Source organism: Oxyura jamaicensis, chromosome 21, assembly GCF_011077185.1.
Source record: "Oxyura jamaicensis isolate SHBP4307 breed ruddy duck chromosome 21, BPBGC_Ojam_1.0, whole genome shotgun sequence".
Taxonomy (NCBI): domain Eukaryota; kingdom Metazoa; phylum Chordata; class Aves; order Anseriformes; family Anatidae; genus Oxyura; species Oxyura jamaicensis.
In genome coordinates this window covers 3,059,694-3,085,439 of record NC_048913.1, presented here as the reverse complement: position 1 = coordinate 3,085,439, position 25,746 = coordinate 3,059,694, and the positions used below count along the sequence as shown (strand labels likewise).

The 25,746-nt window shown below is 52.0% G+C and overlaps 1 protein-coding gene across 5 annotated transcripts in view; it reads right to left on the bottom strand.

The window, feature by feature from the left end:
- The window catches only part of ACAP3 (ArfGAP with coiled-coil, ankyrin repeat and PH domains 3), a 73,618-nt gene that overhangs the window by 13,793 nt on the left and 34,079 nt on the right, over positions 1 to 25,746 (bottom strand). For 4 of the 5 annotated variants that reach the window (XM_035344621.1, XM_035344623.1, XM_035344624.1 and 1 more), the window contains exons 2-10: positions 23,753 to 23,810; positions 20,987 to 21,106; positions 20,422 to 20,475; positions 11,080 to 11,138; positions 9,320 to 9,503; positions 8,061 to 8,105; positions 7,527 to 7,622; positions 7,098 to 7,172; positions 6,617 to 6,628 (exon numbers count right to left, since the gene is read on the bottom strand). In XM_035344621.1, coding sequence (XP_035200512.1) covers positions 6,617 to 6,628; positions 7,098 to 7,172; positions 7,527 to 7,622; positions 8,061 to 8,105; positions 9,320 to 9,503; positions 11,080 to 11,138; positions 20,422 to 20,475; positions 20,987 to 21,106; positions 23,753 to 23,810 — 703 coding nt within the window. The remainder of the gene's footprint in view (positions 1 to 6,616; positions 6,629 to 7,097; positions 7,173 to 7,526; positions 7,623 to 8,060; positions 8,106 to 9,319; positions 9,504 to 11,079; positions 11,139 to 20,421; positions 20,476 to 20,986; positions 21,107 to 23,752; positions 23,811 to 25,746) is intronic. The other variant, XM_035344622.1, reaches the window with a different exon arrangement.

Genomic DNA, 25,746 nt, shown 5'->3' with positions numbered 1-25,746 from the left:
CAGCGGAGTCAAACCAGGTGTGCGTTTAACCTCGTGGAGCCTGCATTGTGTTACAGCTCTCCACAGACCAAAGGGCTGAAGCAGATCAGCTGAAGGCATGTGGAGTCGTTCCTTGCCTTTGAGAGAACTCTGACCTGCACCAAACCCAGTTTTAGAAAGAATTAACCCCAAAACAGCAAGCACATACGCAGCTAATAGGAGCCAGAGCTATCTGGATGGTGCCCAAACCTAGCACCACATTGCTAGAAAGACTGACTTGTGCTGCATTACTTGGATGCTATTTCTCTCTTTTCCTCGTCGGTTAGGAAACATCCCCAGGCCAAATTCTGCACATGTTTCTGCTGGTGTAATTCCTGAGCAACTCCACTGAGGTCAACGCAGCCACTGCAGGGCAGCTGAGGGCAGGATGCCTGCCAGACCTGTAAGCTGGATTTGTAAAGTAGGCTCAAATCAAGGGAGAGCTGAGGAATAAGGAGCAGCCTGCCTCTTGTCCCTGGGCATCCCCCAGGCCAATCCTCAGCGGGCGGTTTGCTCCACTTCATTGCTCTCTGCTGAGAGCTTTGCTACAAGGCTATGTGGTGAAGGACAAACTAAAGGACAAGGGGAGGGAAAAAAAAGAATCCAGCAATTATCCACAGTCGGTATTGGTTTTGCTTTCTCAGCCAGGCAAAGACTGAAAGCAAAAGGTACAGAAATGGCTCATACAGCCAAGAGGTAAAACCATGGCAGGACTTGGGATGGTTTAAGGTGCCCACCACTCAAATTGCACTACTGCAATTGTCAGAGTCCCAGCACACTGAAATGGGCTTAAACTATGGCCTTCAACAACGGACCCTAGGAGGTAGTTCTCACAGAGAACATTCCTACCATGGCCATTGAGAAGAGGGCAAATTTCTAGGAGAGGAGCTAAGCATGAGCACACAGATCCCAGCTCTGAAAGCTGCCTGAGGTCATCCTCCCCACAGCATTGAGATGCTTGGTGGTGTGGCCACAGCTGGACACAGACAGCTGTGACAACGAATCCTGGCAGACCTGCCATTAATGTCCCTGAGTCTGTTCTGTCCATTTACAAAAAGATTTTAATCTCGTTAGGTCTGGGAAATAAGTCAGTCACAGCCGAGTGACGCTGTTCCTGCCAAGCACGCCGCCAGCCGTGCCATCAGCAAGTCTGTGAGCCCTCCTCGCATGGGATAAGAGCATCAGGGGCTCTCTGGCTCCAGGAACAACTGGGAAGGAGAAACTTCCCAGCCCCTCAAGCCAAGCAGCTGTGTCTGGGAGCTGCTGGAGAAGGAACGTGTCACCCATTCCACAACAGACAGTAACTTTCTGGATTCAAACCTCACTTTAAAAGGCCTGACAAGCAGGGTAAGGGCACAAAGGTATGCTTTTTCTTGTGCCCCTTCCCTTTCCTGCTCCATGTGACACTAACACATGATTTTCGTAGACCACCTTTTACCAATTTCTTCCCATCATTGCTGTGTACATGGAACAGGGAAGTCTGCTCTCAGTGAGTTTGGACCCGTTTATTCAGTCTGCAATTAGCACCTCATTGTCTCTGCTGTATGAAAAATGCTCGACATGGAAAAGGCTTCCTAGGACTGGGGTCTGAATGGCTTGGGCTACAACTGTGCATGCAATTGGAACCAGCAGTGACACATTGGATCACACATTGGTTAAATAAATCCCTTGTCTTCCAAAATAAGAAACCGAATCTCTGCCATCATCTGCTTCCCCGTGTCATCCACTTCCAGTAAATCACACCGGCCTGGCCTCGCCAGCCCCGTCACCCTGAGGCTGCACACACGGCTGCCCAGAACTGATATTGTTTTAGAAAGGATGCCACAACGGTTTCCATGGGAGCACGCCGACTGCTGCCGAAGCGACAATGAAGAAACAAATTCCAAGAGACACATCCGTAGGGATGTGAAAAAGGAATTAAGGGGGGACACTCAAACCAGCAAACGAAAGGAAAAGCCCAACACGGGCGCACACACAAAAACAGATCCAGGAAAGAAAAAAAAGAAAACCCTATTTAAAGGGCATCTCTTGCCCCCCTCGGTTACAACCTCCCCTGTCCATCTGCACGCAGCATGCACAGGGACTGCCCGCACTGCAGAGGCCAGCCGAGCTCTGCCACTCGCTCCTGTGAAGCCAGCACTTCACGCAGAGAGATGCCTGGTCGAACTAAATACAGCTTCAGTGAGCAGCCTTACCACAAGGGGTGAAGATGCCCTCGTCCCCTGGATATTTCTGGCAAGGGGACGTTTGCCAGGCAAGGAGCCCTGCCGCAGAGGCACCTGCTGCAGTAGGGCGGTCTTGTTTCTGCCCACCTGGTGCAGGTTCGTTCCTGTCCCAAAGGGCACAACACCTAGCTGAGAACAGAGGGAACCTTTCTTTGAAATACCGATTTCCTTACAGTTCTTTAAAATATACTTCTTACGGCAGTGGCCTTCCCTGAGGCGCCACAGCATTAGCACCTCACTGTACCACTTCAACGTGGACATTGTGACTGCACTTCTCTGTATGTTTTGAATTTTAGTGATAGAAAAATGCCCCAAACTAGGCAGTCATGACCAGCGGATCATCTCAGTACAGTTTAAGATATTCAGAGAAGCCCAGCTTTCTAGCAGAACTCCACGTGATTTTATTTCCAATCAAAACCATTTAAGATAGCAGACAGCACACGTGATAAATGCTTGCCTTCAGAGAAGACAAAGGCTTTACCCAAAAGTGCTTTCCTTCACTTGTTAAGTAACCAGTGATGCTCACCGTTTACCGTAATGTACACCCAAGCACAGAAGAGAGCTTCTCCCAAGGTAAGTGAAACGCTGCGTGACGAGTCTGGCTCCGATTCTGAGCAGAACATAATTCAGAGGAATATTCACATTCCCCAAGGAGGCACACGCCCCCTCCGACACAAACACTGGTGCACGCACATTCTGTTCTCTTCTGGTGCCTGACTGTATTTCAAGCCTCTATCTGGCTATTTTTACCCCTGTGTATATACTGTACAGCCCAAGGCACCCTCCGAAGCAGATGGAATTTGGAGGAGGGCTCCCCCACATGCATCCCCATTCTGCACAGCTTTTGTTCATTCCAGCAAAATCCCATTTACAGACCTTTTGTTTCTTGAGCTCTCTAATGCCAAATGATCCCCCTGCTCTGCAGCTTGCCAGCAGATGATGCTCAGAGATCCATGCCCTGCCCTTTTCCACCCCAGAAACAAAACCAAACACGTTTGCTCTCCTGCAGTAATAAAGCAGTGCTTGCTTTTGGGTCGCATCAGCGAGCACGGTGCTACAAGCACCGTCCTTGCTCCCCCAAGGAAAAGTGCCCCCTGAACTTTCTCCCCAAGAACCAACCCTGTAGGAATCATCTCCTTACCAGGAGGTATTCAAGCCTGCTGAAAATCTTCATGATGCCAGCTGCCAGGGAGGTTCTGCAGGGAGCAGCTCTGTGTCCTCTCTCTCTCTGTTCGCTCTCTAGAGTAGCATCTCTGCTAAGCACCGTGGGCTGGCAGGGAAGGAGGGATTTCTTTTTCAGCCCCTTCTCCTTTACCCCTCCTACTCCTTTTTGGGAGGCTGCAAGCTCAGCCGCTGGCTGCTGTCAAAGCAAGGGGCACCAGGCTAAGGAAGCTTGCTGGCCCCTGGGGACCACCTGCTTGCCCCCCTCCCCATGCCTCCTATTCACAGTCAATCAGCTTAGAGCAAGGGCTAATTACCATACAGCTGTCAGGGAGGCACAGGAGGGAGTGGGAGAAGCCAGGCAGCACAGAGCAGGCTTGACAGGAAGATGCTCACCGACTGTCCCCTGACCTTAACACGCTCATCTGCCTTCAGCAGGGTCTGCTCCTGGGAGCAGAGCCACCCTTTGGCCAGCAATTCCACCCCTGCTCTGCTGCAGCCGTGAACTCGGGGCGCTGAAGTGCCATATGGCCCCCGGGCTGTTATTTACCAGCTGGGCTAAATGAGGCAGAGAGCTCTGCCTTGGCACTCCTTCCTGCCTTGCCATGCAAACAGGCAGCAGAAGCACAATTGCTTTCTCCACTCCTCTGGACCAAAGCAAAGCAGCTCCTGTACAGCCCTGTATCCTTCCACTTCCAGAGACTGGCAGTTTTGTTTCAGTGTTACCATTTCTTCCCCCGTTTCCCACTGGAAAAAACTTCCCAGGCTTGTGCTCCAGGGGTGAGTGTTTCACCTAAGTGGTCCAAACCCGGAACAGCCCACGTGCCTTTGTGCATCCATCTGAAGCAACTGAGCCCATGTGCAAACAAATGCATTACACGTGTGGTTTAAGACAATTCATCTCAATGCACCAGAAATATGGGAAGCAACAAGACTCTCTGCAGCCTCTTGCACAAACGCCTCCCATAAAGCAGCCCACAAGCAGCCCATACACACAGGAGAGAGGCACCCCCACCCTTCACATTAAACCTCTCTTTGCACAACAGAAGGATAGCACAAATATTTATTGTAGCCCATAAAAATAGACTCATCCTTTCGCTAGTTTCATTGGCACCCTTTTTGTACCAGGGAGTGTTATTTTTACACGCAGTGGGAAGCTGCAAATGGAGCTCTTTAAGGCTTTGGAGCTGGAAAGGCAGAGAGGGCAGCATTTAAAACGACAGCTAGAAGTGATAGCTGCCCTAGGAATCAACACAAAAGGAGGCAGATGCTCCATGCAGGAAGGTGGCGGAGAGGGAGGCATAAAAAAGGCACCTGAATTCCGGTATCAAAGAATATAGTCGAGATTGATGCTGAGTTTCCCTCCTATCATTTTTATTTTTATTTTTTTTGATTAAAAGAATGAAAGAGACCACTTTGTTAGGAACGTGGCTCTTAAAAGGCTGCCCTCACAAAGCTACCCTAAGGTAGTTCAATGAGAAAGACCCTACCACCAGATCCCAAGGAACACTCTAAACTGTATTTTTTACACTGGAGTCCCTCCCTTTCTGCTGTACCGTGGCAGGCTGTTCAGGAAGACACTGGTTTGATTTAAAAAAAGATGTTTCCCCCACTCCTCTATAGTTAAGCATTACTAAATCCCAACTTTTTTTTTTTTCAAAGACCAGAGGATATCCCTGGGTTTGGATGGGCTGAGCATTGAGACCTGCATTCAGACGGGTGCTGTGCTCCCTTTGGAGATGGCGAGATGCTCAGCAGACGCGGAGCGCCATGCTCCACAGTAAGGAGCGACACCAGCGCAGCCAAAAAGCAGTCTCAAAACACGTCCAGGCAGGAAGCTTTAAACCCTAAAATGCAGTCGGGATGTTCGGCTCACTTGCAAGCCTGTGCACACAGGGAGCCACAGTTCTATGCACACGTATCTCGATGATAAATAACTGCTCCTTCTCCCTCTCGGAGCCTGACCCCTGCTTCGTTCCCTGTTAGCCCATTGAAAGCCATGCAGTGGAAAGAGATTTAACTGAAATGCACGGCACTAGAGAGACCTTCCGCAGTCCCTCGAATGAAGTCATCACTCCTGCAGAGTCCCCAGGGGAATGGAGAGGTCACAGATGGGTTTTCCCCTCCCTCGGAACACTTAACCGCAGGGAGCACATGCACAGGGCGATTCACAGGGAATGCCTGTCATTAACTTTCAAATCCAGTTACGTTTCCATTTCACGCGTTGTGTCATTTTTGAGAGAGCATTAGAAGGAAAAAGAGTGGCCAGTTGCTTTCCTCCTGTTGAGAGGTATCGATCCACGCAAGTACCTGCCCTATACATACATTGCTCCAGTAACAAGCCAGGTTTTAATTCATCCTGTCAGCTATCTACAGGCAGCTTGATTCTTCCTCCATGCTTTGGCTTTGCTCTACCTCTCTAGCTCTTATTTCACTGTTAAAGGATTCTTTGAGAGTTAAAACCCTGGTAAGGCTTTAACTCCAGGTCTGAAAATGCCAACAAGCCATCAATGCCTTGGCAAGCATTTTTGTGTTCTCCAAGGACGGGTTGGCTTCCCCAGCACTGCTCCTGTCATCTCCTGTGGGACAGCTTTTAACAGACTTGAATGGAAAAGCTGCTGCAGCCCATCTCTCTCTGCAGAGGTTATGTTACATGATGCTGTCTAATGGACCAGAGAGCACACGTGGGAGAAAGCAAATGCACAGCACCGAAAGCATCACACACTTGTAATCCATCCACCACGCCAAGTCAAACCCTTCCTACCCACACAGGACACAATGACCCCCTGCACAGTGCTCTGTGGGTTGGGGACCATTATTTTGTATTTTTAATGATGTTTGCATGTGTTGAAAGTCCACCACTGACCTCAGTTAGAAGCCCGTACAGCTCCTAAGCACCAAAAACATTGCCAAAAATATGCCAGCCAAGCACTGCTGCCATTGCTCTGAGTCAAGACCGACCATCACAGGGAATAGAGGAAACTGAAATCTTATTTCAGCACAGGATTGAAAACAACTTTGATGAGAATGAAACCAAATTCACTTGAAACTGGGCTTTAAAATTACATTTCTAGTGTAATTGAAGCACTAAACTTGTTGCAAGCTTTGTTTTTTTTGGGGTTTCAAGGGCAGGACTTTGTAAATATCCAGAGAAACAAAGTGCTAATTCTGAAAAATGAAGGTGCTGGAAGAAGGAAATATGTGGTACTCACCTGCAGGAGGGTCTGCACGGGCAGGTCAGCAATCCATTAAGAGAAGGAAAATAAGAAAATTCATGTTATTACAAGGATTTGGGATCATTGCCTAGATGAATGGTCTGGAAAATCAGAACCCACATTAGCCAAAGCTACCACTCTTCTGAAAGCTAAGACTTGTCTGATAATAGATCCTAGCAGCTTGCCAGATCATGGTGGTTATTCCCAATTATAGCAGGTGAATCACCTAGCAAGCAGTTAGGAGCAGACCCGCATAAAATTTCACTGCAGCACGCTCCTCTCCCAGAAGCAGTACCGAGTCCTGCCCCCTCTCTCCCACAACCCTCCACATCGCTTCAGTGCAGCGTGAGCTTCGCTGTGAATGAAGAAAGGGCCCTGAAGCAAGCCCTGTCCGTGTGTGCCGAAGGAATGCAGCCGTGCATTCATCTGTTGGGTGATTTAGGAGGGACTCTGGCCAGGACTCAGCCGCAGGACTCACCCTCTGCTGTATCAGCGCGTGCTTATGCTCCATCTCCCTCTTCTCCACTGCAGAATCAATCACCAGCTGGTCGAGCTAAAGGTGGGGAGAACATCAGGAAGTCAGGAAGGAGATTTATAAGCTGATGAATCCATTTCTGCTTCCCTGCTCTAGCGTTACACCAACCCTCCCCATGTTGTAAGTCCCCACGAGAGGAGGAAAGTGTGTTGGGCTTTGTTTGGGTGTGCACTGCAAGTAGCTGTAGCTGTCGGCTGCTAACCATGGTGCTCAGCCCAGGGCGCAGCTCAAACAAGCGCACGGCTTAGCGTGATGCTCTGACCACACTCCCTGATTGCCAGGTCCAGTAGCTGAATGGGAATGAGGACATCCTCTCAGGGCAGAGGGGGGGAAATAGGCAGGCTGAGTCAGCCATAATTCCCTGTCTCTCACCTCTGTGGCAAGCTTCTTCATGTAGGGATCCAGTTCATGGAGAAGACTGTAGCCCTGCTGGAAGAAGGTGTACTGGGCGTGCATGAAGGACAGCATCTGGAGAGAAGAACAAAAGCAAGGTCAGAACAGGCTCTGGGACAGCGTGAAGAGTCTTTATCCTTTATTTTCCATAAAAACAGCCCCTCTAGGCACAGCTCTAACACTTTCCTTTCCTAAAGCAGCCATTAGGTGACTGTCCCTCTTTCTTCCTCTCACACATCCTTCCACAAGGCCACGCTTCCACGTGTTGTGAGCACAAAGCACTAAGAGCAGCATCCTCCCCCCCTGCAAGTCCCCTCCAGTTCTGGCCTGGGGAGTTCCACTCTGCTCCTTCACTTTCCCCTCTCGTTAGCATACCTGCAGCCCTCAAAACTGCCCCAGACAGCATGTCCATGGCAGACCAAGGAGCTGGGATGCTGACCCATGCAACCTGGAATGGAGAGGGCTGCCTTGCCCTGAGACACTGAGAGCAGCCACAGAAAACAGAGTCCTTACCGCATCCAGGATTTCAAACTTCTTCTTGGCCTGCAGGACGTTGATCTGTGAAGGGATCAAGATAAGACTCTCAGCATCAGCAGCATTAGGCAGTCCAACACGGGGATTTAAGTAGGAACAACTTGTTGCAATGCCCCTAACAGCAAACTGGACTATTCACGTACAGTTACAGAAAATCAGCTTCTGAAAAGGCAGTTCTTGCAAGTTCCAGGTGGAATAAAAAGTAAAAGAGCAGATATGTTCTGATGGAGGCTCCTACTGACTGAGGTTACTGCTAGACCCATGGCTGTACACAGGCTGAAACCGGTGACCCCAGAGTGCAATTTGGCATCACATGGAGATGTTTAATCTACCGGGACACTGCTTGGATTTCCCTTAGCAGGCTGAGAGGTAGCACTGTAGTACCACGGGCTTTTCCAGTAGCTATCGTGGAACCAGCCATGAAACTGTGGTACTTGTGGTGGGCCTATGTTCTCTGTGCACACACCCTTTCCACACCCATTTTTCAGACAAAAGTGCCTGGCTGACCATCAGAGGGTATGTGCCATCAGGCGCTGCCTCATGATCAGACAGCGTGTTGGCAGATGGTCTCTGGCTGGTGCTGCAGGAGTGACAGCTAGTGGAGACACACATGGAGCAATATTAACACAGTTTGGCTGCTCAATACGCCCACTGCCTGGAAGGACAGACCTGACACAAAGCCTGTGAATGATACAGAGAAAAATCCTTCACCATTTCAGATGCAGCAAATCTCCCACTGGGAAGAGGAATTCAGTCTAAGGCAGTATGTTTAATTTCTCTTACTGAAAAGCGATTGAGATTTCCCTTCTCATCTATGCTCTGGCATTTTTAGGAAGGAGAACATACACCTGTGGAGTCAGGTCAGTGCCATGCAAAGGCAGAAACATATATAAACACATTTCAGCACTGACTCGTAGCATAATATAGGTTGGAAGAGACCTCCAGAAGTTATCTGCACCCTGTTCAGAGACGACTACACCAGTGCCTGCAACTGGAGCAAACCTTGACGGCTTCACACTCCCTCACACACCAGTCCCATAGACTCCCTGGCCCCTGAGGACAGAGGGCAAAATGTCCCTCAAATTAGCAACCCCAATGCCTTCTGAATGCAGATGTGAGACCCTTGTGTCCCCTGCCACCCATCAATTTCTTCATTCCCTACAGCAGATCTAGCAGTTTGCCTGCGAGGTCTTGTTCTGCACTGAGAGGCGCAGACAGGGCCGTGGGCAGACACCAACCTGCAACACGTAGTCCAGGGCCAGGTGCCGAAAGCACTTTCTGGTTATGGTCAGGGTGCCCGTTGCCTCCTCCACTTCGTGGGGCTTGTGCCGAGGTGCCTGGGCGTTCTTTACCAGCGAAATCTCCATGTCTTCTCGTACCTTGTCAAACTGCTTCTTGGTTTCCTTGAACTTCCGGACGTCACTGGAACCCAAAGAAGTGGAGATGGTGGGGATCATTGTTACACTGCTGGGACAGCAGAGCAGGGAGAGGTGAAGCCAGCTTCACTGCGATCACTCAGAGATCTTGCTTTGTGTCATTGGCATGTTAACGACCCCACCAAGTGCCACTGTGTCCAGCTGGACTGACTCCAGACTAATTCTAGACAGTCTTCAGAGAAACTTGGCAAGGAAAGACACTGGACTTCCCATGCTGCCTTCAAGTCTTTAAGGATATCCTCCAAGGACAGCATCCAGAAAACCAGGCAAGACCCCATCCAGCCCTACAGACAGTCCACGACTGCCCTCAGAATAAGCATTGAGCAGAACATTTCAGAGCCTGACGGTAAAACCTTCCTATTTCACCATGTGAAAAAGAATGAAACCAGCTACTTTTCAAATTCAGGACAGGGCATTCAACAAGGGCAACCAGGCCATCCATGTGCATCTCTAGCTGGTTCTGTCTTGTCTGACTAATTCCAGACATTTGACTTTTCCCCTTGTTTACTAGGCTCATTTAATAATATAATGGATCACCACACAAGGGAACAGTTCCCATTGTTCCTTTATTCCCATCAAAATGGTCCCAGGTGTCAAAATGATTTCCCCAACCAAGGGCAGGAGCAGTGCAGAGATCCAAGCACCAGGGCCTGCAAGTGCAGAGGCTCAGGGGTACAGGTGGGGAAAAAGTAAGTCGCAAAGATGCTAAAAAGGATGACAGCCCCAAACCGAAGGTGAAATTCCCCCTTTCCACTGCCAGCCTTAAGCAGATTAAATCTGAGCTCATCAGACAAATGATTATAGAGAAAGTGGGGGCGGGGTGAGTGCCAGGGAAGAAGATGGGGATGGGGAACAGGGAGGTCAGCTGGGGGCCCCCCTGCACCAACCCAGCCAGCTGTGAGGGATTCGGTCAGTTCCCAGTTCCCATGGAAACCAGCTCCTGCTTAGCTGGAGGCCTGGGCTGCCTCTGACCTACATTCAGCTGATTCGGGATCCCACGCTGCACGTGGCACCTGCCCTGGGGAAAAGATGCTCTCAGAGGAAGCGTTTAATGCAGTGACGGCAAGGAAAGCCTGCTGAGACTCGATCAAAGGCGCAGACTGTGCCCATCCAAACTGGGAGCATGCACTGGGTTAAGCCACAGAGAAAATTCTGCATTTAACTTAAGATAACAGATGCAGAGCTGGCCCTGCTCTGCACAGATCGGAGCTCTGGGAGGTGTTAGACCTCTACGCTCAGTGAGGGGAAGCAGAGGTGGGCCCTGCAGATGAGTTTTGCCAGGCTTTGGGATGCTGCTCTGATCTGCAAGTATCCTTCATGTCTGCTTTAAAAAGGAGCTGTCAACCAGATGTAGTTATCCTGTTCTAATAGAACAACCATATAATAACATAGCAAGATGACAGCAACAACCACCCCACAAACAGATCCTTTACTCTGCCCATCCGTGTCTCTTTTGCCCCAAGCAGAGCCTTCGGTAGCTGTGCAGAGGTTGTGTTATCTCCAGGGCACGCAGCAGAGGTGCAATAGAAGCTGAAGACCAAGCTGACAGGACACATACTCACTCTTTCACAAAGTTGTGCAGCTGCTGTCGGACAGACCTCTGAGCCTGGTCAAACAGGATCTAAAAAAAAAAAAAAAAAAGGGTAGAGTGAGTGAGTGTAGGAGCAGCTGCCTTCAGTCCGCTTTGAAGTCTCTCCCAAGTCCCAGATTTCTCAATTTGCCAGAGGAGGGCACTGTCACCCCAAGGCTACGCTGCCCTGGGAAGGAGACAGGAACAGCCTCTGAAGGTCCATCAAACCACATGCTGACAAACATGGGTAAGAAGTCCAAGTATAAGGTATAAAAAGAGCTAGCTCCTACAAATCTTTTAAACTTTGTCTATCCCTCACCAAAAAAAACATAGGACCATTTCTCAACGCCCTCTGCCCATACCATCTCCAGCCCTGCCCACCTTCAAGGGATGTTCCCCCGCTAGATGCCGTAACAGCGGGGTCTGCTCGGCTCCCTCCCATCCATGTCTCCGCAGGCCACGATTACAAGCAACTCCCCATTTCAGACAGCCAAAATTCTGTGCATCCCGAGCCCTAATTGGGAACAGAGGGACAGGCTCCCAGACCACACAACAGCTCCACCAGGGAGGGCACAGCATCCCAGGGTTACACGGAGCAGCCTTTGGCCAGGCTGCAGCTAGCAAGAGTGGCCCTCAAAGAAGGGACAGGGACCCCGTTTCATTCCTCCACCAGGAGCACAAGACCTGGGCACTGGCCCAAACCTGAACGAAGCCCTGAAACATCAGCGATGGGGTCTGGCATTACAGCTGCTTGGCACGAGTAACCCTGGCTCTTTTGCTCCAACTCAGCGTGTCCTGAGCAGTAGCTGAATCAAGCGATGATTGTGCCTTTCTTTTGAAAGGAACCGCGCTTCCCAACCCAGCATTTGGCCTTGCTTCCTCACCTTACATGACCAAAGTCCTAATGCCCTCCATCCCTTGGAGGCATCGGGAGGATGGTTCTGCCCATCCTTGTTCTGTAGTTTGAGAAGCTGTGATGGTTTCCTTGGGGAAGGGCTTTTTTTCCTGCTTTCACCCACTAGAGCAGGATCCATGCTCTCAGCCTGAGCAGTGCTCTGCCCATGACACCAGGACCTCACAAAAACCCCCTTGGTACATACACAGATGCCCTCCCACCTATCACCTCCCGTCAGGAGACGAGCAGGTCATGCTTTTGATGCTGTCCAGGTGTACCACTCCAACAGAAAGCACAGCACTGCAAGCTCTCAGCAGCAGCACGGGCTGCAGAGCCTCGCTCAGATTCATTCCATGTATTGCTGCAGCCAAGGACAAAGCAAGAAACCCGCCAGCACTAGCTGAGCATAAACAGCCAGGAACAGCCTCTAAATACGAACAGATGCAAAGCAAGGGGGAAAGAAAGAAAACCCATAGACCACCCAGTTTTGCGTTTTTACCAGTGTAAATTGTTCGCTCCTCTTGGCATCCATTTGCCCTCCCAGAATGCGCTCTAAGAGCCCTTGGCCCCAACGTTTCCCATGGAGCAGCTTCCCCGAGTGCTGTTTGTGCATCCACGGCGCTTCCCTCTAACCTGTGAAACCTCGCAGGAACAGGCAAGCTGCAGGAAAGCCACCTGGCCTCCACCGCACCTCCAGCTGGAGAGCTGCCGCCACTGGTTCCCACCAGGGTGACCGGGGAAAGAAGCGTCCTGCGATACCCGCACTCCTCCTATCGCTTCCTTAATTTCACCAGGGGAATATTTGCAAGCAGGTCCCTCCATCTGCTTTCCAACGCAAAATAGATAGGGCTTTAAGACGGAGAATTTCAAATACAAAACCATTCCTTGGCCGATCCTCCTTTCCCAGACATACTTGGAACAAATCGTTTGGGTTAAGATTTTCCAGACCAAAAATCACCCCACCCTCTCGCAGCTTCCCCCAAGACACGAGAAGTCCAGCCTGTGACTCACACACAGCTGGGCTCGGGGAGGGTCGGCACGGAAGAGGGGAGTTAACACAGCTCTCACCCAGCAGCAAGGGGCTGGGTCTTGCATTTCACTCCCCCAGCGCAAGCTTCTGAGGCAAGGGGATAAGAAATCCCATATTAGCAGAGGGAAGAGGAATTTTGTATCCCCCCAAAAATGATAATAAATTCAGGGGCCCAGGCTCATGTTCCTGGAACTGCAAACCCAGATCAAGATACAGAAGATGAGACGCCCAAAGGGGTGCTATTGCTATTTCCACATTAATCCCAGCAGAACCCACCAGAGGAGGGGAGCTCCCACCAGGCTCCAAGGCAAAGCAGGAGCTAAAAAGAAGTGGGAGCACCTGGCCGGGGGCTGCTTCTCTCAGCACTTACACCCCTGAAGCAGGACATCACAGCTGCACAAGGAAATGGGGCTTCGGTAGAGAATAAAGCAACGTGTTTATGGTGAGAATTGCCAAAGAGAAGCGTAAGCAGCAGGTCCAAGGCTAAACTGGGAAGTCAGCCCCTATATTAGGATCAGGCCCAGCAGCTACCAGACAGGTCCGTGGTGATGAGGCAGCATCACAACCGAAATTTGTGAATTTGTGGATTGGGGTGAGGCTCGCCAGGGTCCATGGCTAGTGATGGGCATGCTGAAAACCTGTGTTCCTATAGAAGAACTCAAACCAGAGGGTGAAAACCCAAGGCTGAATTTATATGGAGCAGCTGGGGCTGTGGGCAGAGGCTGTGGGAGAAGGCTCCAGGTGAGGCTGGGCAGGGCCATCAAGGGCTGTTAGAGCACCGAGAGCCACATCCCCAGATGAGATCAGGATCCTGAAGAGAACCGGCTATTTTCCTGCAAAAACTGGCCCTGGCTGATTAGATGGAGGGTGTGGAGCTTCCTTTGCAGCTGCCTGACAGAGGGACAAAGGCAGCTCTCTCTCCTCCAGCTCCACCAATTCGCCAGCCCGGCAGCAGGGGCAGTGAGCTGGGTGACTCACATTCTGCATCTCCTCTCCCTCGTGGCCAGTCCGGAGGCCTCGTTCTGACACCAGCACTCCAGAAACAGTCCGGGGCCTGATCTGTGTTCCATTTCACCAGGTGCTGGCCGGCTGGAGGCTTGGGAATCAGAGCCTGATCCTTTGGTCTGGTCTCAGGGATGCTGACCCAAAAGTGTCCTGCAAAATGGGGGCACTGCAGTGTGCAAGAGAGGGTGGCAGCTGTGGCCAGGCTGGCAGAGCTCAGGAGGTTGTGCAGGGCGCTGTGGATGTCGTCTGTCTCTGAGCATCTCCTGGGGAAGGAACGTGACCCTGTGCCACAGAAGCTGATCACCTGTAATCTTTACAACAGCCTCCAACCATCTGGATTTGGTGCTGCTCCTATGGGCTGCAGTGGGAAGACCTTAAAGAGATGGCATGCTCTGCTGCTGGGGGAACATCCTCTTCCCTTCCACTACCTCACCTGCTGAAGAACTGCACAGAGGTTTTCCAGGACCCAGGTGCTTACTTGGCCTGTCCTGAGTCCAGGGCGTACCTGAGAGAGCTTTGGAAAAAGCACGTAAGCACCAGTGCAGCTGTCTGAATAAAGCTCAGCGATGATGTACATTTTCCCCTGATTTCGTATTCCTATAGTTTAATTCTCTTTCACTGCAGCTCTAGCAGCTGACTGTGGTAACCTACGGGGCAGGAGGGCCAGGCAGATTTTGAGCATCCTCTGTCTGGCAAGGGATGCTTAAATGATTTATCCCTGTGTGACTTGGTGCTGTGCCTCCTGAGCGATGGCATGCCAGATAAATGCCACCCACGAAGAGCTTCCACCTGTGATGCCTCTGTAACATGGCTCACTTGAGGACTTGTGCTCTGGGAAACAAGCCACCAACACTACCTCCGTCACGCCCGTGGGATGTCAGCACAGCCTGAGCCCAACTTCTGAACCAAGCTAAAGCTGAGTCTCTCTCACAAAAAGCTCAAAAGCTCCAAGTTCTTGTTTCAATTCAAGGGCCGTTTGTTTCTGCCGTTCATATGTTATCAAAGTTTCTCCTCCCTTCTCCGAGCTAGAAAGTGGAGGTCCTAAAATACCATAGAAGTTTACAAAAACTGAGCTCTTTCTGAAAGCCAGGATCCAGCGCTGGTACGGAGCTTCAAGGGGTTGCAGGTCATCAGTGGCGTTAGGACTAGTGCGATGTCACCGTACTGGGGACATGACAGCAACAACTGCCAAGCCCCGAGACGACAAAAAGCATCTCCCCTTATCAGAGATCCCACATCCACAAAAGACATCCCTTACCAGGTAGCCTGACGCACCCGGACCCTTCCCAAGTGCTATCAAAGTGCAGGTGGTGTTCTCCCAGCCCCGGGGAGCACAGACAGCCTGGGAGCCCTCTGCTTTCACCTCCCTCTTCCCCCAAACTCCACCGCTACCCTCCACCCGCCTCTGCCTCCCTGACTCATCACAGCCTGGGTGGCTTTTCTTCTCGCCGGCAGGGAACGCCTCCTGGCTCGCTCAGCACAGCCCAATCCCCCCTGGCAGCTGCTCCTGCTCCTGCTGGAGGATCCCCGTGCCGTGGCTGCGGTGACGTGGAGCAGGCAGGGATGCTCAGGTCTCAGGGAAGCTGCCTGGAGCAGTACCGGTGAGGACAGCGTTCACATCGCATCTCCTGAGCTAGAAAATACCTGGTGCTGCTGAAGAAGCACTTGAGGGGCTCATTTCACAACATTTTCACCCACCTCCTTCTGCTTTTCTTATCTCGCTGATCAGACAGAGAGAGGGAGCCACATGGGAAGGAGCAAGAAGGAAGCACAGACAGGGAGGGATGTCAGAAAGCAGGCGTGGAGGCAGGCTGGCAGAGCCCTGCTGCCGGAGAGATTAAAGGGAAGGAGGCTTTGTAGGTGGGAACTGCTGGAGGATTTTCTGTGTTTTGATTTTTACTGACTTTTTTCAGTGAAAAGTTTATTTTTTTCCCCCTATTTTTCCACTTTTTTTTTTTTTTTTTACTAACTCTAACAGCAGGACATAACCCCGTCCCCGCGCACGGCTCCCGTGTCCTACACGGTCTGTTCATCCAGCAGCGGGCCACGTGAGTGCAGCTAGCCGCGTTATTTCATGCCCCTGATATTAACACTACTTTGGGACGTGGAATAGGAACACAGAATGCTCCGAGATGCTTTTGCAAGGCCTTGAAATGGCCCAAGAGGCTTGATGGAATGAAACTGCTCTTGTGAATGGAAATGTCCCTGGGAGTATCCCTTTCGGGAGGCTCCTTCCATGTTAGCCTGCAATCCTGGCAGCGATTCCCTCCGTAAATCTTTCTCACTGGTTCTGGTGACTCAAGCCTTTCCCCTGGGCTTGGGCTGCCCCTAGGAATTCCCTGGGACAAGCTAGTCCAGAGGAATCCAGCGAACATCTCCTCCCTTCTCCACAGGCTACAGAGGGCTGCCTTGAGTACAAAGACTCCACAAAAACTCCTAAGTAAAGGAAAAGAGAATAAACCGCTGCCATCACGGGAGCCCCACGTTCCTGAAATAGAACTTTTCCAGTGTAAATAGCCAGGTGACCCTCAGGAAGGAAACGTGCCCCCAGAAGGAAGGCAAAACAACACCCAGGGACACCTGCCAGGGTTCCTTTCTGCCCTGAGGTGCTTCCATCCCAAGCACATGGGTAGGAAATCCTCCCGTTTCTCCAGCTCACCAGCACGCAGCCCCCTGCTCCTTCCTCCACGTAACAGCAATTGGTAATTAGCAGTAAAAACCCCCATGCCATCCCATTTCACGTCCCATTTCACCTCCCCGGGGAAAGCCATTCCGACAGGGCTGACCTGATGTGCCATGTGCCGAGGCTGTGCTGCAGAGCCCGCTATTTCCTTCCCAGGCTCGTGCGGGGCAATGGGCTGGTGGCAAAGCTCCCTGTCTTGGGCAGAGCCACGCCGTGGTGCAGCCCCACGCTCACCGCCTCTTGCCCTTGCATAACCTGCAGCCTCCCCTTCCTCAGCTCCTCGGAAGTGGGTGCTGGCAGCTTTGAACTACCCGCACGTTGGGTATTTGGTATCTCTTAATCCGGACGGCAAGCACCAAGTCTCTGGTTTAACAGTTTTTGGCAATGGGGTGAAACCCCCCCGGGTTTCTGCACTGCTGTAATTACAGACACCACCGCCTGGCCTCACAGTGGAAGTCCAGCAGCACAAAATTCGAAGACATTGCCTGGACCTGGTGGCAATTTCATGCTGCTTTACCTACGGGGAGATCTCGTTGTACTCAGCTACTTAATTACATTCATCAAACTCTGTCAGAAGAGGGAAAGCTGTTCTCCCACAGGTAATAGGCTGGCAGATCGCTAAAGCTTTTCAACCCGTTTTGTGTTTTGAGGAGGGTGATAAGGAAGAAGGAGGCAAGCAAACAAACAGAGAGGTTTTGGAGCTGCGAGCACAGCATCTGTCTGTAGACAAGCAAGAAGCTTTTCCAGCACGGAAGAGCTTGGCAAGGCACAGTCAGAATTTATTGACTGCGGTGTGGTATGTAGTGAGGAGGAGGGCTCACGTGGGAGACCTCAGGCCCTCGAGCAAAATTCCAGTTCACGCCACTCAGGCTCCTGAAAAAGGAAAGGGTTCACACGGGCAAGCCATGTGGGAATGATGCTGCAAGGCTCTGGCACCCCCATCTGCCACCCACTGCTCAAACATCTCACCCGGGTAGCTGGGAACGTGTTCCCTGTCACAGATCACCTGCAGCCCACGTGGGGAAGCTCTCCCAGCGGGGTGATGTGTTCCTGCATCCTTCAGGCGGCTCAGCTGGGTCCCGTGCTTGCTGGTGATTGCAGGGGAGTTTCTGCACTGTGTCAGCTCCTCTCGTGTGGCTGAGCACAACCTGAATCCCAGCACCTCTAATCTCAGGATTAAACCTGTCCTCTTCACCCTCCGTCTGCCTGCTTTCCTTGCCTTCACCCCTTTCTATTTTTTTGGGCAAAAAATCCACTCCCTGGGGTGTTGCTTCACCTTGGGCAATCCTGCTATTTCCTTGGCACGCGTTAGCAGAGCCTCTGTGTGTCCTCCCAGCAGCTCCTCAGGGGCAGGCAAGCACCTGAAATGCTTTTTGCACGTATGGAGACTGAGCCCCAAGGGTACAACAGCCCAGCTGAGCTTTCTAATTCCTGTACGTGCCTCGACGTGGCTAAGAGCACAAAAAGGCGCAGGACACTGACTCCAGATGCTCTGAACTCAACTCACTCTTTTGTCGTTTGTCTCCAAAGGCTGCTTTGATGTTTTTCCTCTTCATGCATTAAAAGAAAGGTGGAAATGCTCCGGAGCTCAGTGCATTCATCTGCTGCACTCGGGAGGGTTTTTATGCTTGGATTTTGCTGAACTAGAAGCAGGATATCTCCTGGCCCAGTGCTCTAGCAATAAAATTATAGAACAAGCCTTTTTTTCAACCGATTTTTTGGGACATTTTCCCTTCTTTTTAACTTGTTCCAGTTGTACATACTGCCCTGGCCACGTGCCTAGATTAAGCACTGACAACTGCTTCATAGCTGAGCTCCTCAGACACGGATGAGCCAAGATACACACACACACACACACAAAGGAGACAGCAGAAGGCACTAAAAATAACTCTGCTAATTGAGCAGCCGTCGTCCGAGAGGGCGGAAGATGCAGCAGTCACTCCAAAGCCATTTCCTGGAGAGGGACTGACACTGATGCACAGCCAGGGGAGGAGGATTCTCTCCAAAGGCCGGGGGGAGGGAGGATTGAAGCACGTTTTCTCTTATCCCCGCAGCTGGTGGCAGGGAAATATCGCCTTTTACAGCCCCTGACTCACTCGCAGCGGGGAGCTCACCCCTGAGGACCTGGGTGGGGTGCATGGGAGGGTTTACACCGCATCAGCTGGGCATTTGGCAGCCCTGGGAAGAGTCCTTCTGCTTCTTAGTTGGCTGAGGCAAGAGCAATTCCCAAAGTGCCACCTTTGGCAGCGAGCAGGGATCAAGGGGAAGCTGCGCAGCTGGCGCAGCGGAGCCTGCAGCCCAGGCTGGACTGCGCACACCCCTCAGCCACCCCACGGCCCTGAAGCTGCAAAATGATCCTGGGAATGGGGGGGCAAATGCTGGGGGGCTCACGTCCTCTGTGGTGGAAAGGCCTTGCCTCTTCAGAGGGAAATTTAGCAGCACCAGAGAAGCGGGGTTTGACTTTTTCTGCTTGGACATAATCACCCCTTTTTGCTGATGCTCACTGGTTTATTCAATCCCTCCTCCCCACCAGCAGTGCTGTCCAGCTGTTTGTTCCCAACTCTGACAGTCCTAAGGGAGCTGTGTGTGCAGCACCTCTTTTTCCCTGTCATTTTTCACTAGGAGACAGTCCTCCCATCCACTTCAGGAAATAATTACGTGGACTTGCTGCAGCTTCTCCTCCGGCTGCACGCGGTTAGCCGGCATCCCAAACGCGAGCACCGTGCCTAATGCACTGCGACAGGGCTATCGTGGTGTGAAAGTGGGTCAGTCCAGTGCTGGCACCCTGAAGCTTCCTTCGCTTTAAAGCACTTGTGCTTTAAATTCTGACCGAGTTACAGCCTTAAACACCATGGTTCTGGCATGGAGCCACCACGGATGAAGAACCTTCCTCTTCCACGAGGCTTACAGATGCCAGGGCTGGATGTTTGGGGGGGCAGATTCTAACTCAGCCATTGTCTGGACGTTTCCTTCCTTTCATTTTACTCTGGCATTGAGATGTCCTGTGCTGTCCTTAAGCACAGAGCTGCACACAGCTCCCCAAGTTTGCTCTCAGCATCAGCTAACAAAGCAGCCCTTCAGTTCCAACCCATTCACAGCCTTGCCGGTGTCCAAGTGGCACAGCTCTGAATGCCAGGCTCCAGAGCGTGTTCCACACCTGCAGCAAGCAGGCTGTGTGTGCAAGTCTTTCACAGCTGAAGTCCTGAATTACCAGAGCTCCTCAGGACCCTGCCTCATTGCAAACTCCATAAATAATAAGTCATCTGCACTGCAGGACTTGGTGAGCTCTCACTTTCCTTCGATGAAGGGGTCTCCAGCCTCACCCCTCAATCTACTCGTTGCACATCCCTGACCTGAAATGAACCAAAAGGCACCCGTGCAAAACTGCACGTGCCCTCTCATAAAGCGGCACCTGCTCTGCAAGCTCTTGGAAATCCAGTTTCCTAGAGCACAGGATGCACCGGCACTGATCACCCGTGAGCTCTAACAGGCTCACAGCTCATCCCTTTCAACACTGCTGCAAGAGACAACAACATCTCCCGGCCCTTTGCAGCTCTCGTGGCTACCCAGCGTGCAGGGACAGGAACCTGACAGACACTGCCTGCACGGATCCCACCTTGGTGCAGCGCCAAGTGAGCCAACCACAGGAGACAGCTAATCAGGGCCTGGAGTGAGAGGTTGCCATCAGCACACAAAGAGGTAAGAGGAAGCGGTGACTTACCATGTGGTAGTTGATCATTTCCTGCAGACTGTCACCGAATTTGTCGAGGCACTCCTGCAAAAGAAAGGTAAAGAGAACTGGCAGTGAATAGAAGCAGCTGCCCTGCATCCCCAGGGTCCCAGTGGGCTGTGAGGGACTCGCATGAAGCCCCTGAAGAGCCGCTCTGTCACTTGGCGAGGTGTTTCAATAAACATCTGGCATGGAAGCCACAGGCTCTCCGTCCTTTCCAGGTTAGTGCTCGAACCACCATGCCAGTTGTTTCTTCCGCAGGCTGGTTACCTGTGCTTCCTAAATCACCAATGCTTTCTGACCCAGCTTGCAATTACTTTGTCAGCACTGTGGCTCCTTAAAAGTTCAGCTCTCCTTGCAAATGATGAATGTCACTCTGATCCTCAACAGCGCATTATCAGAGGGTCTCTACTTTCCTCCAAATACAAAACCTCACGCTAAATGGCTATTTAAATAGTAAAAAGGTCTTGGACATACAGTCCAGGCACAGCACCATGAAGCTCAATACTCCCCGGCCCTCGCTGTGGCCCACCCTCCGTCCTGCAGGACGCCTTACCGAAATCATTTCATCCTTCTTGCACTGCTGCGACAAGTCCCGGACTCCGCTGACAAAGTGCTTGTTTGTGGTGATGTAGGCCTTGCCCGCCTCAATCATCCCACTGCATAGCTTCACCAGCTGCACGAGGAGAGAGCAGAGAGGCAGATGACACGTGGAAGTGAACTGCAGCCAGGCTGGGCTTCATCTGCACCAGCAAGACCTTCAGGACAGGATGCTGCTCACGTCACTGCTGTGGCTACACGAGTAATCCCGACAGCACGGGGCAGAAATGGGGATGCACATCTCGCTTCTCAGGGCATGTCGTGCTGTCAGACAGCCCTGGAAGGGGCCGTGTTTCCAGGAACGTTGTGTTAACAGCAGTGAGCAAGCCACGTGCTCCAGCTCCCACCACCACCCGTGTTACGACCCCAGTGAAGCTCCCTGGAACAAAACGGGGCAGCTTCCTCATTTTGGAAGAGGTTTGCTGCAGCACGGGCATACATCTCCAGGGAGCCCTAATTAACTTGTGATAATTTAGCAGCTGCTGGGAACATTCCCAGACATCCTGGCCACCAAACTGCCTCCGCAGGCCTGGAAAGGGCTGGAAAGGCTGCAGCATCCTGGTCTTTGGCATATCTCCGTTCACCCAAAGCTCCTTGTAAAAGGTTAAATGAAACGAGAGAAATCTATAAACCAAAGGCCCAGGAGACTTGCAATGGTAAAGGATGACCACAGAGCATTTTTTTTAGAATCACCACAGTTCTAGGCTTTTTATCTAAGTGGAAAACTTCAGCTACCGACAGTGACCAACACTTGGAACTGAAGTTTCCCATTCTCAAAATCCAGGAGCTTTTAGGGCTGTTAATCCTACTAGGGATCAATGGCTTTAGAAGTCTCCCCCTGCCAGCCAGCCTCACCCCAGGCCGGCAGTGAGGAGCGCTCAAGTTTGCTTTGCTGGCAGCGGACGAACTGATGTGGGCTCCGTGCTGTTTTTACGCAGCCACCAGGCTCTGGGGTCTGTGCTGAGTCACATTTTGCCCACGTGCATTGCAGAACGAGCCCGTTTGCCTCTCCCTGCAGCTCTGTAAGGATTTAACCGAATATATAAATGCACACAAAGCCACACAGGGTACGGCTGTGTACACGCAGTGTGTGCAGACCTCGCTCTTCCACACTCGCAGGCTCCGCTGTCCACGCGGTTTGACAGAAGAGCACTGGCAGCCAGCAGACTCGCACTATCCCATCCAAGCCCAGAGGAGGAGAGCGAACAGAGGCAGCTCCTGTCACATCTGGAGCCCAGATGGACACTAGGGGTTTGGACAGATCCTCTGGAAAGGAAATCCAGCTTATTCTGCAACGTGGCGGTTTCTAGCATACCTCTGTGCAACCACTTGTGGCCAAGGCTGCGTTACTGGTAGCTGAAGGCCACTCAGCACAAGCACACTTTGCAATCGCATTTCCTAGCTCTCGAAAAACTACTGGAACATCAGAGAGCTTGGACAGCATTGGTAGGGAACGTGTCGGTGACATGGTAGGAAAACCTGAAGTCACTCTAGCTGAGGGAAGAAAGCAGCCGTGTCCGAACGTTACTGGAAATCTCTCTTTCTGCCTGTGGCTGCAAAGTAATGAAATCTCAAAAAAAGGCACAGGAAGTTCAGAAAGTTCAGTAAGAAATCTTAAGAGTGCTTCAATCAGACACGTTGTGCTTCCCCACGCTTCGACTTCACAGCCTCAGGCTTGTCACAGAGGAAAACGGACAGCCTAAATCCCTTTGCAGCTTCCACCAGTGAGACTAGTTGGCTTGTGCCTATTTCTAGCAGCTGGAGTAGTAAATAGGTTTTATAGGACACGGGTTTGCCTAGGGCTTGTGACTTCAGCTAAGCCCGTTTTTCTATCAGACACAGGATTTTTCTCCCTTGCTGGCTTTGGGAAATCTCACAGAGAAAAAGCCAACAGCTCCTCTGGCTCCTCCTCTTCATTTCTCTGTTCTCATTGAGAAACAACTTGGCTGATGCCTCGGGCGTCAGGACGAGCGGGGGTGGAGAAGCCACCATAAAGCCTCCGACTGGGATCCACGCCACCTCAGCACTCCCTGTCCTGCTGTCCCCTCGTCCTCAAGGCCTTAGAAGCAAGGGACGCCCTTTTGCCCAGCTCCTGCAACATCTGCAGGATCCACCCTCGCTGTGTCCCTCGCCATGAACGCCAATCCCAGCAGCCAGAGGACGAACACCGAGCACACCCCACCTTCAGCGGATCTGTAATTAGCATTTCAGCGCGCTGCCCTTTTGTTATCTGCAGGCCATAATTACAGATGTGCAGTTACACAGCAGCAACCCAGCACTGGGCCACGATGGGCTAGAAAAGGAGGCAGGGACAGGAGGGTAGCACGCTGTCAAGGAGGGTGACGAGGCCAGGAACCCAGGATGGGATTTCAGAGGCCAGGATTACAACGATATTGTAATGAAATGAAGGGTTGGGTTCTATAGTAACAGACCCTCTTCAAGAGAAGGCCATTTATTTTCTCTGTTAATAGCAGGGAATGCCATCAGGCAACAACAGGAGCCCAAGTCTGGACCTCCTGTCCCGACAGCTTTGGCTATCACGAAGGAGCCCTGACAGGTGCCAGTCAGTAGAGGGAGACATGGTCCTGTGCACAAGCTCAGTGTGTTTTACATCAGTTTCCTGGCAGCCTGTGCTGGGTTCCCTTTTCAGAGGAGGCTGGTGGGGCCGTATTCCCAAGCAGGAAGCCATCAGCCCCTCTTAAACCAACGTGCTCCATCTCACCTTGTCAAGCTTTGCTTCTATCTCCACCACATCTGTTTCCACTTCATCGATGGTCGCCCTGCAACGAGAGCAGCAAAAAGAAATCATTAATTGGTTGCTTGTAACGACTGGGAGAGAGGCCAAGACGTCCCAGCAAGGTAAAGATCTGAGGGGCTGAGCTAAGTGTGTTGGTGGGTGACGGGAGGAGGGGTTCACACGTCCCACTTTGTTTTTTCCTGATGCTCCATAAGCTGGGGACTTACTTCTAGGAAGAAGGACCCCACCTGATGGAGAATGAATTCCTCGGGGCTGACAACAGGGATGGAGATGATGTTATCTTCTGCCAGCGTCACGGCGGCATGCGGGTGTGCTGCAATAGTCACACACAGCGATCGCACGCAGTGGCCTTGTTCTGATTCCGCAGGCACTGTTAATTGGCGGTAATTTGCCATCCATTCATGGCAGCCCCAGCCTGCTTGCCTCCCTGCCACCGAAACCAATTTTCTGGGCTACGATTGTGCCTGAAGTGCAGCCACACGGCGAGTTTTGTCCTTTGGGCCTCAGGAGCCACCACTGGAGCAGAAACCCATCTGGGTCCTGCTGTCTTTGAACACCCCAAGTCCCTCTCCCGCACGGGGCTCTCTGGTCACACGCAGACAAACCTGCCCCGCGATTATCCGCTCGCTTTTCCTTCCGCGTCACTGGACAGATGCGACAGAAAGAGGCTGGAGGAATCCAGCTGCAAAGGTCACCGGGACTCCCTCCCCGAGTGAAACGCGCGCATGACATCAGGCATTTCCCAAAAGCATTCCCAGCCTGAGCCGTGCGGTGTGAAACGAGTTGCTCTGAGGTGGGATCCAGCACTGCGAACCCCAGCGCGCTCCCTCGCAGAGCTGCTCGCTGCTGAGCTGCGCCCAGGACAGCTCTTGCTTTAACCACACACCTGGCAATGCGGTGAGCCTCACACCGCCCTCGTGCACCAAGGATATACGAGCCAAATTCCACCGCAAGCAGCTTCTTAAGCTTGTGGGCTCGTAATTTTAAATGCTGGTTCCTGAAATCTTACGCTCAGGCTTTGAAAAAATCCAGCCCTGAGCGTTTGCCAGGTGAAAGAAGAGGAAGGGAGGGAGGTGGTTTAGAGCCACGTGGATCGACACGGCTAGCGCAGCGAAAGGAAGGGACGCTCACACACCAAAGGGAACAGCAAAAGTCCCGGGGAGCCACTGGAGTATACGGGAACCCCGCGCCTGGTGGTGTCTGCAGTCAGCAGGGGAGTGATGCAGGCAGTGACTGTCCTCACTAAGGGATGTGCTTCCAAGAGACAGGAGAATAAATTTCAGAAGAAAGCCCCAGAGGTCACAAAGCTGGGGGAAAAAAAGCCTAAGTGGAAACTGCTGCCAAGCTGAGGGAGGGTTCAGGCCAGCAGCATGGCACCTGCACGTCCCTCACCAAGCTTACACCTAACCAGACCCACACAGCACACTCAGTAACATCCGTCCCAAGCGCTCCTCAACAGGAAACATTTCTAATACCTTCCACAGGTGAGTGCAGTCCCCATCTGTCGGCTACGAGGCAGCCGACGTTTCCTACAGTCCCGTGTAATCCGGGTGGGACCGAGGAGCGAGCCCGTCCTGGCGCAGGAGTGGGGCAGAAGGCCGGGTGTTGTCAGCTCCTTCCCTAGCACCCACGAGATCTTGGGCATTTTCAGACAAGCAGCGGGTGAGGGAGCAGCTCTTCTGCCCGTGAGCACCCTCCAGAGCTTCGTGTGGCTGGTGAGCGGCTGACTGGGACGTCTTGCGTCACACGCGGATTAGTGACGGCAGAGGCTGGCTGATGTCATGGGCACTGCGCTCCCTGCGTGCCTCACGTGGCACGCGAGTGGTAACACACGGGAGCAGAGCCTCCCTTCTTCTCACAAGGGAGGCTGAAGCAGAAATTGGGGAGGTGTGCTGCTCCTAAATTACCCGCGATGCACTTCACTGAAGCCCTGCCAAAGCTGCGCGAGGAAAGGACGT